The 12,119-nt window shown below is 50.6% G+C and overlaps 1 protein-coding gene across 5 annotated transcripts; it reads left to right on the top strand.

Moving 5' to 3' along the window:
* Positions 1-63: 63 nt before the first annotated feature.
* Positions 64-11,900, top strand: Dnaaf8 (dynein axonemal assembly factor 8). Of its 5 annotated transcripts, none has more exons than XM_076840435.1 (9): positions 64-142; positions 1,430-1,588; positions 2,688-2,831; positions 4,202-4,672; positions 6,398-6,515; positions 8,054-8,195; positions 9,626-9,772; positions 10,190-10,297; positions 11,636-11,900. In XM_076840435.1, the coding sequence occupies exons 2-9, from the start codon at positions 1,466-1,468 to the stop codon at positions 11,898-11,900; spliced, it is 1,518 nt and encodes a 505-aa protein (XP_076696550.1). In that variant the 5' UTR covers positions 64-142; positions 1,430-1,465. The 5 variants fall into 5 exon arrangements, with proteins under 5 accessions (XP_076696550.1, XP_076696551.1, XP_076696552.1 ...); XM_076840436.1 differs by lacking the exon at positions 64-142 and adding an exon at positions 256-338; XM_076840437.1 differs by lacking the exon at positions 64-142 and adding an exon at positions 256-338 and having other exon boundaries at positions 2,669-2,831.
* Positions 11,901-12,119: the final 219 nt, after the last annotated feature.

Below are 12,119 nucleotides of genomic sequence, written 5' to 3'. Positions count from 1 at the left end.
AGTCCTCCGACGGGCTCCTCCGCCCCCTCCGCCGGCCCAGGAACCAATCCTGGGGCAGGAAGCAAGGTGGGACGCGGTTAGTCGCCCACCGGCTCTCCGAGTGCCAGCGCCACGGTGCCGATGCGAGGATCCTGCCCGCGAGGTCAGGGCCACCGGAGGGCAGGCGCAGGCTGGCCCGACGCGGCTGGGACGGGCCGCGGGTGTCGGAAGGCGAAGGCTGGCCCCGCGGAGCTGCGGCGTCTAGTCGCCGTGGCAACCGGCGCCTCGCGGGGCTAACGGGCTGCCCCTGGGAACCACCTTAGGCGCAGCGGGACTTGGACCCAGGACCGCACGGTCGGGTCGGTCTTCACAGAGCCCCCCACCTGCCACCTTCCCCCGAAACATGTTGGGCATTTTCCGCTCCTCCGACCCACCTCTGCCGGTAATGCCCCACGCCCTCTGCCTGCCCGTCAGAGGAGCGTGTCGGTCTCTGGTGGCTCCCTTCACCTCGGCGACTCACTTGCCCCGGAAATGCTGAGCCCTGAATGGCCGAGCAGAGCCCCAGCTCCGAAACGCCCGCTGGGGCGTGCTACAGAAGCCTCCCCTCTCTGCCGCCCCCGGCTCGGGACACACCGAGCACCTGCCCTCTTTTGCAGACGCGGACGAAGCCAGGAGCCCCCAGCCAAGTCTCCTGCCGCTGCCCTGACCAGTTCTTAGGCTCAGCCGGCTCTTAGCCACAGGGGTTCCCCAGACCTTCACCCACATTCCTAAAGCTCCTTGTCTCCTGAGGAACCGGAGGCCTTTTAGGCTCTAGGATACAAAGAGGCTAATCAGTGTGTGGGTCCAAGGGGCGACACCAAACTAGATCCGTTGGGGATTCCAAAAAGAGGCAGTAAAGTAATTAGGCTTGAAAATACCCCTAACTTTAAATTTTATTATTTTTATTTATTTATTTATTTTGGTATGGAGATTGAACCCGGGGGTGCTTAACCACTGAACTACATCCCCAGGCCAATTTTATATTTTATTTAGAGATAGGGTCCCGCTAAATTACTAAAGCTGGCTTTCAACTTGTGAGCCTCCTATCTCAGTCTCCCAAACCTCTGGGATTACAGGCAAGTGCCACCGAGCTCACCTGGCAAAATTCTTTTTGCCATTTACTAACTTCTCTGAGCCTATGAAATAGAAATAACAGTATCTATGTTATAGAGAATATTTCCACGTATGTGTCTGTATGTGATGTGTCCATTTTCATATACATACATCATTATGATACACATATCTCTGCAGCCTTCACATGTAGTACACACACATGCACGCAGGCCCTGGCACCCAGTAAATGGGCTTCCTGAACCACAAGGAAACAGGTGGGAGGTGGAGATCTATGAGTGTTTCCATGGCCTGCAGCTGGTGGAAGCTTTGGAAAGGCAGCCTCCTGTATGCTTCATAGGGCTCCTTGGATAATGGCACACAGAAAGGACATCCCATGAGCCTGGCCATCATGACGTCCAAAGACAAAGATGTGGCACCTACACCAAGCTCCCCCTGGGATGCCATCCTTGAGGCTGCGAAAGACCAGGTCCCATCCCTGGACTCAGACTCCTCCTTGGTAAGCAAGAGCTTTCTTCTGGCGCCAGCAGTCCTTTTTCCTCGTGATGGGCATGGTACCAACCAGGGACAGCTTTGGAGCTCCCTCTGCAGACCTCCTTTAAATTTGGGGACTTTGTTTTCACTTTCAATCTAGCCCTATTAAAAGTGTTCTCTGGGTTCCCAGTTCTTTTCTTTTTTCCATTTCCTTCTATATCCTTCCTTCTGCATTTGTCAGAATTGGTGAATATTGGTGCTCAGCATCCTCAAGGTCACTTCTTGGCCCTCACCCAGAACCCAGGTTGGCTTTTGGCTGAAGCCCTGCTCTTTTCATTCTGCTGCTGTATTGTTAACTCTTTGTTGGGCTGGGATGGGGCTAGCACCACCTCTGAGTGCATTATGGTAAGCCCCTGGAGGGATTCTTCAGTGGTGGTTTGGGGTCACTGAGGTGGCCCTGGAAAATGTTTACCACCAACAATCAAATGCACACATATAAAACTGGACAGTGACCCTGCAGGGAACACACTGGGAGAGAGCTTCTTAGCATACAGTCTAGCACTGGGAATTTAGAGCAAGGGCAAAGGTTTTAGAATGGTTTGTGCCTGCCTGGGCACCTGCAAAAATGGACATGTCAGAGCTTCTGGGACCTCAGGGATCATCCATTGCACAGTGAGGCCCAGGAGTAGGTGGAGCAGTCCCAGCCTCCATGCTCCAGTCTTGTCACACCTGCAGTCTCCTTTGCCCCTGTCTTCAAGGCTGTCCCTGAAAGGTGGCGGGACTATATAAGCTACCTTCGTTAGAGGTGGCAAGCCAAGGTTCTTGGTTTGAGATGCTTAAGGTGGAGAAGGACTAGACTCTGCTCTTAGTGGCTCCCTCATTACTCAGCACCAGGCACAAATGCAGCACTTACTGTGCAAGGTCTCAGGTATGGCACCTCCTGGAATGGGGAGCCCCAAATTGCACCCCCCTGAGGTAGTGCTGCCAAGCCCACCTCTAAATCAGTCACAGGAGGCAGCACAGGGCAAGCCCTTTAAGAGAGAACTGGGTCTCCAGATACCCCTGGGCAGGCTGGGCAGCATGGCTGCTACCATATCTCCCAAAGCCCCCTCATTTGTCCACAGTCAGATTGCGGCGAAGAGCCATTCATCTTCCAGCGAAACCAGCCCATCCTGATTCCAGACCTGGCTGAGGAGCTGGCCGAAGACCCTGCTGATGACAATGATTCTAGGATCTGGGTCCCTCTGGCTGAAACGTCCTTGCCTGAGGTCTGTGGAACACAGACTCTAGGCCCTGCAGGCAGAAGTGTGTGTGTGTGTGTGTGTGTGTGTGTGTGTGTGTGTGTGTACAGCTCTCAGCTTTCCCTGGGTGTCTGGCACATTTAATTTGTTGTCTCATTTTACCCCCTGTCCTTCCTCCAGATCCCTCCTGCTCTATTTTCTACCAAAACACTCTGCACTGTCTGGCCATTGCCACAACTGCATGTCATAATTGGTTCTTCCTAATCCAGCTGGCTTCATAGTCACCTGACTCAGACCTAGCAGGCAAGCAGGAGCTCCTTAAATATTTGTTTAATTACTGATAACTCTAGTGAGAGGCAAGAGGTGCTCCATAAATGGCTGAGCAAATGCACAAGCTGCATCCCTGGCAGGGAGGCTAGGTGGAAACCCAGGACACAATCAGAAGAGGCCACAGCTCAGTCTCGAGCTTCCTAGTTGTGGTTGTTGCCGAACAGCAGCAAAGCATTTCCATCTCTGTTCCCAGCTAAGACAAAGAACTCTATCTAAACCTAATGTCTTTAAAAAAATTTTTTTAGTTGTAGATAGACACAAAACCTTTATTTATTTTTATGCAGTGCCGAGGGTCAAACCCAGTGCCTCACATGGGCCAGGCAAGCGCCCTACCACTGAGTTACACCCCTAGTCCCTAAGCTTAATGTCTTAATGCTTAAACTTACTGCTGCCTTCACAACGAAAGCCACCTGTCTGCTTTCATCCCTGGGTGTCCTCCACCAACCAGACTGGTTCGGCCCTTCTTGATGTAGTTGTGGTTAAATGTCCTGTTTCCAGTGAAAACACAGTAAAGGCCTTAACCCACTTCCAAAATGGTTGGGCTGGGGTGTGGGAGAGAGGATCCAGTAGGTGCTTCGCCCCAGCTTGACCTCCCTCACCTCAGTTCTGGCCAGCATCATTCACCAAGCAAATGGGGTACATGAGGATTGGATTAGATCATCTGACCCATCACAAGAACCATCACCCCCAAGCCCAGCCATGCTCTGCCCAATGGGAGAAATTCCAGGGTGCCTAGTCCCTGGGGTTAGTTCCAGTGGCACAATTTCCACATGATTTTACTTTGTGTTTTGTTTCTAGAGTCCCTTTGGCTACTCTTCTATGCAATTTTTCTTCTTTGAGGGGAATGGAGAGTGACTGCTAATGGTACAGGTTTCTGTTTGGGGCAACAACAGAGTTTTGGAAACAGTGATAATAGCTGTACAGCATTGTGGGTGTTATACACACCAGTGAGCTGTACACTTAATGGTTAACATGGGAAATTGTATGTTATGTATATTTTACTATGAAACAAAAAACAAAAGTGTGTTTTTGCAGATGCTAACAGAGGATGCATATTTTCTTGATAGCCAGTTCTGGTGCCTGTGGGACTTGCCACCAAACCTGGGAGTGGACAGAATGCAAGTACACTGGGCCTGGCTTCTCAGGAAGGCTGGCCTCTTGAGAACTGTGCTGAGACCAGCACTTTTCTTCAAATGGCAGAGGAGACCCCCATGTTGCTGGAAGGTGACCTTGGGACCATGTCCTTCAACACCAAACAATTCCAGAGTCCTCCCTGGGACCCACAGGGAGAAGCCACCCTATCCCCTGAAGGAGAGGTGGGGATAGAGCCTCTGAGTGCTGCCTGGCGAGACTCTGCAAAACGCAGAGCCCTCCGGAGAGAGAGGAGAAAGATGATAGAGAAGGAAATGCTCCATAAAGTAACCTGGGATGCCCTGGACCCAGCCTGCAGGGACCAGTGTCAGTCTACTGAGCCAGGTCTCAGGTCAGAGGCACTATCAGAGGGACCTCGGGAAGGACAACTGGTGCTCTCACTCCAGGTAGGCCTCTCCACTGCCCAGCCCTCCCTCTAGCCTGTCCCCTGCAGCGTGGACACCTTTGTAGCACACTGGGGCTAGAACCAGAATGCTAATCCCAAGTACAGGATTCAAATGTGTATAGGTTTTTGTAAAATACAAAATCAGATACTGTCAAAGCAAAATCCTCCAAACGGGAAAGCCCACATTCTCATATAAGAGAAGTACCTATTCAACTTGGATTGGGCGTATTAATGAGAAAACCAGCAGAGTGACAAAACCAGTTTTGTGGGATTAGGAGAAACATTCCATGAGATGCTGGGGGAGAGAAAGGAAAGTGGAGAAAAGACTGATGCAGCACGTGTGGGGTGGCCAGCACCATAGAGGGCAGCATGGCTGTGATCTTGGGGTACTCTGGTCCGCTGGACAGAAGAGAAACCACTGAGTCTCCCAGGTTCACAAGGCCGTGAAGTGGGTGGGCCCTAGCCAGGCGCATGCAAGTCACCTCTGGGAGATGCTCCGACACGGCACAGGGAAGTCTTGTAGTCCTCTTTCTGCTATATCCATAGTTCTGATGATTTTCCTAGTAACTCGGAGGAAACTGGCAGCAAGGTACACACAGAAGCTCTTCATCATTGCTGAGCAAGCCGATCCTTCCCTTTTGCTGACCCCTGGCAACATCCTCACTGCAGGACTCCAAGAAGCAAGGTCATGGATAGTAAACACTCACTGTGGCTGGAGCTGGAGCTCGATGGTAGACCGCTTGCCTAGTATGCAGGAGGCCCTGGGTTCCATCCCCAAAACCATACAAAGCATTAATTCCAGGCTAACTTCCTCCCTCTATCACACCCTGTCCCCATAACCCTCTTGACCAAGTTCTCCAGTTAGAGCCAAAGAGCAACTTTTTTTTTTCTTTTTTTCTCCCCTGCAGTTCTGGGCTTAGCACATGCTAGGCAAGTACTCTGCCACTGAGCTATATCGGAGTCCTTTTTAAATTTTATTTCAAGATGAGGTCTAAGTTGCTCAAGCTGACCTTGTGATCCTTCTGCTTCAGCCTCCCATATAGCTGACAATACAGGATGTGCCAAACAAAAAAGAAAAGCTTTTTAAACCTCCAAACATCTTGACCCTTTATAAACCTAAACAATTTTAAAATGACACTGAGTTTCCTTGAGATCGAACATCTTTGTGTCAAATGCAGGTCTGTTGACCCACCCAAAAAAGGTTAGGAAGAAGGTGTTGAGGAATGCAGGTTCCTCCTTTTTTTTAAATATTTTTTTAAAGTTGTTGGGGCTGAAGTTGTGGCTCAGTGGTGGAGCATTGTCTTGCACGTGTGAGGCACTGGGTTTGATCCTTAGCACCACATATAAATAAATACATAAAACAAAGGTATTGTGTCCGCTTACAACTAAAAATTATTTTTAAGAAATTATTTTTTTACTTGTTGATGGACCATTATTTTATTTATTTATATGTGGTGCTGAGAAGTGAATGCAGTGCCTCACATGTGCTAGGCAAGTGCTCTACTACTGAGCCCCAGCCCTGCAGGTCCCATCTTAATGAAGGGATTTAATCTCTAATCCATTACAGGGAGGGTATGGCCATTAGCAAACGCTGGCATGCATGTAAACCTGTTTCTGCCCTACAGTGTCTCATGACAAGCTGCACTGGTGGTGGCAGCTGTGACGGCAGGAGCTGCTGTCCCTGGGACCCTGAGCAGCCTCATAACTACTGGCTTCGTTGTTTCAGCAACTTGAAGAGTGGGATTTGGATTATATCCTTCAGAGTCTGCCAGGGCGAGAAGACAAGCAGGGAAATGGTGCACCCAGAACTGCATGGTGGGCAGCTGACCTCCAGCAGAGCCAAGGTCTGTCCTTGAACTTCATCAGAACCCAAGTGAATCCCCACAAGCCCTCCTTCCAGGTGTCTCAGTGACAGAGGACTGCAAGCTGGGCATAGTCAGCCCTGCAGCTGTTGTGCTTGCTCAACCTGAACACTCAGGTTGTCAGTCCTTCACTCATCATTGAATGAACATATATATGGCTTCCTGCAATGTGTCAGGCATGTCCAGGCCCTGGAGACACAAGTGGGGCCTTCAGACCGGCCCCCGTTCCAAGACTCACAGCTTCCTTCCTTCTCCCTCCCCTTCCTCTCTCTCTTCTTGGGGGAAAGTTGGTCCTGCTGTGTGTGTGTGTGTGTGTGTGTGTGTGTGTGTGTGTGTTTATTGCTGGGGATTGAAGCCAGGGCCCTACACACGTCAGGCAAGCACTCTACCACTGATCATGTCCCCAGTCCCAATCCTGCCTCTTACTCCTCCAGTCAGCTCTTGCTCACACTCATGCTTACACTCCTGCTTACAGAGAAAGCTAAGGATATCATCTTTGTCACAGTACTTGTGGCCTTACTCTGAGAAGTTCTGCAAATAACACAAAAGCTTTCCACCCTCTTGGGCCCACACAGTGAGTAGAGGCAGGTGTCAGATTTCTAGCCTCTGTTCCAGATCAGACTCCACTAGACCCACAGCCTCTATGCTGTTTTCACACAGCTTTGTTTGTAATTCACACTCTTTATGCAGGATGTGGGGAAACCCTCCTATAGGCTGGGAGTATCTGTGAAATTTGTGTCCTCTGGAGGGCAACATACAGAATCTAGCCTGCTTTATGTATTTACTTGCTCATTTATTCCTTATGGTACTGGGTGTTGAACTCAAGTGCTCTTTACCACTGAACTACATTCGCAGCCCAGGCTGGCCTCAAACTTGTGATTGTTCTGCCTCAGCCTCTCAGCCAGCTGGAATTACAGGCATGTGCTACAGTGCCCAGCTGAATCTAGTCTAGTTCAAAGGCACACATCCACTGAGCAAGCTATTGCTATTCCATTTTGAAAATCTCTCGTAAGCGCACAGTGGGTATTTAAGGATATATGTTGCAGTGCTGTTTAAAACTTGGAAACACCCATATGCAATAAGAGTCTCGCTGAGCTAGTTACACCAGAGTGCTCTGCTTTTTAATGAGGAAAATCCTTACTAATGTAGGAAGATGTAATCTATAAGGCAAGGTAGAAATGGAATTAATCTATAAGCTGATCCCATTTGCTATTTTAAAAAACACACATGGGCAGTCATTTATCATGATTACCCATAATGTAGCAGATAGAGAGTGGCAAATTTCTATTACTTAGTTGCCCCTACTTTGTGAGACTCAAATATAGTGGTCCCTGCCCCTAAGATGCTGCTCCCCTCATCCCTGCTGAGCTCACTGGAAGCCTGATAAAGGGCTGGGGGCTACCTTCAAGACTAAGGCACACTGCAAGAAGAGGCCCAAGGGGTCCTGAGTTTCAAGCTGCTATAAACCAAAGGGGACCAAATCCCCACTAAGCAGCCTCCTCTTCTCTGACAATTCACAGCCCATACTGCACCACACTCCCAGGACAGGCTCCTGGAACAGCTGGCTCTCCTGTGTGCTGTAGAGTCTGGAGCCCCTGCCCCTGCCCAGAAGCTGCCTGCTGACACACCCCAAGACACAGAGGAGCAGGAGGCCAGAAGCAGGTAGGATTTCTTGCCGGTCATAACCCCGTCATTATTTTTTGTTTTGGGTACTGGGGAATGAACCCAGGGTTGCTTTATCACTGAGCTATTCCTCCAGCACCTCAGCCTCATGAGTTGCTGGGATTCTAGGCATATGCCTTGCACCCAGCCCCTGTCATCTCTTTAGAACTGGTCCATGATAAGGCAGTACTAACTGGGCCTTTTATGCGTGGGGCACTTCATGTGCACTGTCTTATTCTATTTCAAGGATCTAATCAGGCAGGTGCTCCAGTATCCTCACTTCATAGCTGGGGAACTGAGACTCAGGAAGGCTGCCTCTCCTGGGCCGTCTTCCCTGCTCTTTCTCCAATCCCTAGGGAGACCTTCCCTCCACTATCCACATGGCCTCCTTGGGAGTAGGAAGGTTATCACATGATCCTGTCCCTCTGTCACAGTTAATTAGTCCAGCCCTTGGCCTGTGATCAGCAAGGCCACCTGTCGTGCCATACAGAGAATGGCAATCTGCAGTGAAAGTGCAGACGGAAAGAGGAGGAGGTGGAGACAGCTCAGCGGTCCCCTCAGGCCCAGCGTATCCCTGCCCTTCTCACACGTTGGTGGTTTCACCCTTTCAGGAATCTGGGTGCTGATGAATCCCCCTTTACTCCTAACCCAGTTGTAGGTTTCTGTGCCTGGCAAGCAAAAGTATCACATGGCTAGATCTGGACAGTCTAATATGGTAGCCACTGGCCGGCCACATGTGGCTCTTTAGCACTTGAAATGTGTCTAGAGTGACTGAAGAACTGAATTTTTTATCTTTTTCTTTTTAAATATTTATTTTTTAGTTGTAGTTGGACACAATACCTTTATTTTATTCGTTTACTTCTATGTGGTGCTAAGGATCAAACCCAGGGCCTCACCCATACTAGGTGAGCCACAACCCAGCCCCTGAATTTTTTATTTACTTGATTTAATTAGTTTAAATGTAAACAGCTAAGCACATGATACATATCTGAAATCCCAGTTACTCAGGAAGCTGAGGCAGGAGGATTGCAAGTCTGAGGTCCGCCTCAGCAATTTAGCAAGACCCTGTCTCAAAAAATAAAAAGGGCTAGGGATGTAGCTTGGTGGCAGAGCACTTGCCCAGCATGTGTGAGGCCTTTGGTTCCATCCCCCAATCTACAAAACTGTAAATGTGAATAAGCTGTGGGTTAAGTGGCCCCACGCTGGACAGCATGGACTCATGGCATCTTATTCATGCCAAGTGCTGCTGGCAGCATGGTCCTTGCTTGGGCTGACTGTGGATAATGAAAGAGCAGAGGGATTAGAAGTGCCTACCTCTACCTGGTGGGCACGCTTTCAGTGCCTGCCGTGGGCGGTGTGACTGGACAAGCCCAAAGGTTGAGTAATCACCTGAGAAAGGACTCAGCCACCCTGCCTTTCTCTTGTCACAGATGTGCTTCTACGAAGCCAGGCTTCCAGGCTGAGCCCTGCCAGAAGCTGGCTGACGGCATGAGGCTGAGGATAGAGCCTCCCACCATCTTCATGGATCTGCGGCCGGCAGAGTCTCCAGAGCCATCTGACCACCAGTCCTCAGGAAGGTACAGAGAGCAGTGACATTCCTGCAGCAGACTCTGCATTTTGCAGAGTAGCTTGTTGGCTTCATGAGGCTTCTGCAGTTCTTGCTGGAAGAAACGGGGAACTTCAAATGGCTTGGGGAGTGGCTAGGCTGAGAAGCACTTTTAGCCAGGAATGGGCCTGGCCAGTCCCACCTGGTCTTGGCCTCCTATAGGCTAGGAGGGAAGAAAGAGGCAGAGGGCAAGCTTCTCTAGGCTGGCTACATCACCTCTGCCTCCCCAGCAGCTGGCAGGAAGTCCTGTGGCCCTTTTAGCTCAGCTTTTGTACTTTGGCTGCCAGTCCCATCCAGTCCCAGAGGAGCACTTCAAGTCCCTGGTAGGGATGAGGCCTGCCAGAGTGCACTGGGACACATCCAGAGATGGCGTTTCTTCTCTCCCCAGCTCCAGCCACAGCTCCTCTGACAGCGGGGAGGATGAGGCAGAGAGAGAAGCTCTGAAAGCCCCACATAGCCCAGCACAGCAGGCAGCTACTCTCTCCCAGGATTTTCGGTAACCACCCAAGGACCCTGCACTGCCTGGTGAAGTTCCATCTGTTGATCTGACATAATGGACTTCAGCTCACTACCTGTACCTTAAGAGCCCACACCTAGGGCGGGGAGGATGTAGGGGCTGGGGAGGAAGCCAGGGAGAGCCCAGCTAGATCCAGCACACACCTCAGTCAGGCCTGCGGGGCCTGGGACATCACTATGGATATCCTAGCTCCCTCTTGAGTAGGACTTTGTACATTTTCTATCTGAAAAATAGCTCCCCTGATTGATCTTGATCCCTGCCACTCATGACAGTGGGAGTGAAGAGACCGTGTAGGGATGGAGTGAAGAGATGGTGGTTCTCCAGAAACTAAAGGCTTGGTGAATTAAAAAGTGAAGTGTCTTGCAGGGACGTGAGGGAGGCCCCATCCTGTGGTCATGGGCAAATGAGAATTAGGTGCCATGGCATCTGGCAATGTCAGGGCCTCATGCAGCTCCTGGGAACATGGCTAGGCACTGTGGGGACAGCACTGGGGCTGAGAAGTGTTGAACAGGCCTCCTGTTGGAAGCCTGTGATAGTAACATGCACCCAGACTGCAGAACTGGAGATGCAGCCTCCTACTCAGCCCACCCCCCAGCCCCCAGTGGCAAGGCCTTGCTTTGCAAGGCAGGAGTCTTGGTTGGTTGGCTCACTAAGCAAGCTCCCTCCCCTGTTCTGAGAAGCATGGTCCCTCCCAGGAGGATTGAGCACCTCCTGTGTGGTCCTCAGCTCTGGAATCAGGCTGCTTCTCTGGCAAATAGCTTTAATATCTTCGTGTTTTAATGTCTTCATCCAGAAATGGAGGGATAATTTTAGTTCCTACCTCAAAGTTGGGCATATAAATGATCCTCAGTAACAAATATTTTGTTGGTTCAGGCTTTAAGACATTAAGAACGGGCACATGTATAATCCCAGCTACTCTTGAGACTGCGGCAGGAGGATCTCAAGTTCAAGGCCAGTCTAGGCAACTTAGCGAGACCCTTGTCTAGCAGGAATTAGTGCACTCCTCTACAGAGCTCCTTCCATAAGAATGTCACAGACAGGATAGATGGTGACATTTGGTGGGAAGCCTCTGGGGGTGTCCAGAGCCACTGATGGGGCTGAACCCTATCTCCACGTGGTAAAGTCTTACTGTGCCCACCAAGCAGAGAAGGGGAAGCCACAGTACCCGTCACTCCCAACAGGATCCCAGACATTCTCAGAGGTTGCTTGAATCATGTCCTTAATTTAAAGATTCCTTCTTTGCCTGGTTTCAGTGGTGACATGCTGAGAGGACTGGCCTCAGTAGCGCTGACGGAGGTTGGTTTTACTGCATTGCAGGAGCTGTACTTGCAAGAGTCAGCTTCTCCAGCAGCTGAGAGCATTTCGGAAGGGGACAGCTCTGCCCCAAGTACCTGCCAGGAAGAGGCCAGGTGGCCAGAAAGCCCTTGAAGATGCAACTGAGAGGAAGGAACAAGTGAAACTCAGCACTGAGGGGCAGAGCACCCAGACCAGACTCCAAGGAGGACATCCCAGGGCCCTGGGGGACCCTCTTGAGCCAGAGTCAGCTAGGGAGGTCCTGATGCCTCCTCTAGGCCAACTATAAGTGCTTCAGGTAAGGGGATCTGAGGAGCAGGTTGGGGTGGTCTGCTTTTCCATGCACTGGTGGGCCCCTTGCTGTCCATGCATGTCCATTAGCAGGTGGCTTTGTGGGGTAGGGACTCTGACTGTGAACTCACCCTGGCCTTCACCAGAACCGTCCTGACATTTTCATGCACACAGCAAAGAGTTAAACACAGATTTATACATGAAGTGTGACAGCAAC

Source organism: Callospermophilus lateralis, chromosome 19, assembly GCF_048772815.1.
Source record: "Callospermophilus lateralis isolate mCalLat2 chromosome 19, mCalLat2.hap1, whole genome shotgun sequence".
In the NCBI taxonomy this organism is placed as follows: domain Eukaryota; kingdom Metazoa; phylum Chordata; class Mammalia; order Rodentia; family Sciuridae; genus Callospermophilus; species Callospermophilus lateralis.
This window is presented reverse-complemented; position numbering and strand designations above follow the sequence as displayed.